At 67.4% G+C, this 1,081-nt stretch overlaps 1 protein-coding gene across 1 annotated transcript in view; it reads right to left on the bottom strand.

The window, feature by feature from the left end:
• JPH3 (junctophilin 3) overlaps positions 1-1,081 on the bottom strand; it is a 108,946-nt gene that overhangs the window by 3,391 nt on the left and 104,474 nt on the right. Inside the window, 1 exon segment of the mRNA XM_006762282.2 lies at positions 3-170. Within this exon segment, the coding sequence (XP_006762345.1) occupies positions 3-170 (168 nt within the window).

Genomic DNA, 1,081 nt, shown 5'->3' on the forward strand with positions numbered 1-1,081 from the left:
GCCGAGGGGCGCAGGGAAGCTCTGCAGGGGGCTGTCATCGGGGGTCAGGTCCGAGGGGGTGGTGCCCTTGCGGTACAGCTCCGGGCTCTCCTGCTGCAGGGGCGTCCCCATGGAGATCACCTCGATGTCGTCGCTGGAAGCCTGCCGCTTCGGCCGCTGGTACTCGAGCCCTGTACGGGGAGGGGCGGGCAGCACACAGGCTGGTTACAGCCCGAGGACGGCAGCACAGGCTGGGACACAGCGGTTCCCAAGGCCCCTCCATGGACCCCAAGCCGCCGCCCACCGGTGCTTTGAGGATGACCAGGTCCGGACAGGCAGTGGTGGGCAGCAGCTCTGGCCCAGCCCGGGCTGCAGGCAGACCAAGGCTCAGTGTGCGAGGACTGGGGCCCCGCCTACTCTGGGGGTCTCGGTCCTGCCCCCCATGGGGCCCTCCTCAGGATGAAAGGAAGCATCTCCTGCTAGGTGACCTTCGAGGTCTTGTGGCCTGGGGAGGGGGGCCTGTCCGCCCAGGACACGGACCTCTCGGGTGGCCTAGGCCTCTGGTGGCCTGTTCTTCCTGCCCCACCCCCCGCTTGGGCTCCCCTCACTGCTTCCATACTGGAGCATCTGAGCCAGGGCAGGAGAGGGCCTTAGGGGACGGCACCCTCGGTGTGGCCAGGATTCTCAGCAGGGGCCGGGCACCCCGTCTGAGGAGGCATCCACCATGCTGTTGGCATGCATGGGGGCCTGAGGCGGTGACCAGAACAAGGCAGAGCTGTAGACGCCCATGAACAGTCCCTGGGGTGTTTCAAAGGGTGAAGGCCGCCAAGGGGTGTCCCATGTGGTCCTGGATGTGCTGGGGAGACAGGTGCTGGGACTTGGGGCAAGCAGTCAGCCCCCTGCATCTGCACCCATCTGTCACATGGGGTGTAGTCTCCCACACCTCTGCAGCCATGGGACGGGGGCACAGGTGGTCCCCAGCACAGAGGGACACAGGCCAGGGGGTGTCTGAGGGGCCACATGAGGAACTGCCCTCCCTGGGGTGGGGGGCCCTGGCCCCATCCCAGGACTCCCATGCCCCTCCCCTGACCTGCCTGCCTGT

Source organism: Myotis davidii, unplaced genomic scaffold (assembly GCF_000327345.1).
Source record: "Myotis davidii unplaced genomic scaffold, ASM32734v1 scaffold77, whole genome shotgun sequence".
Classification (NCBI taxonomy): Eukaryota; Metazoa; Chordata; class Mammalia; order Chiroptera; family Vespertilionidae; genus Myotis; species Myotis davidii.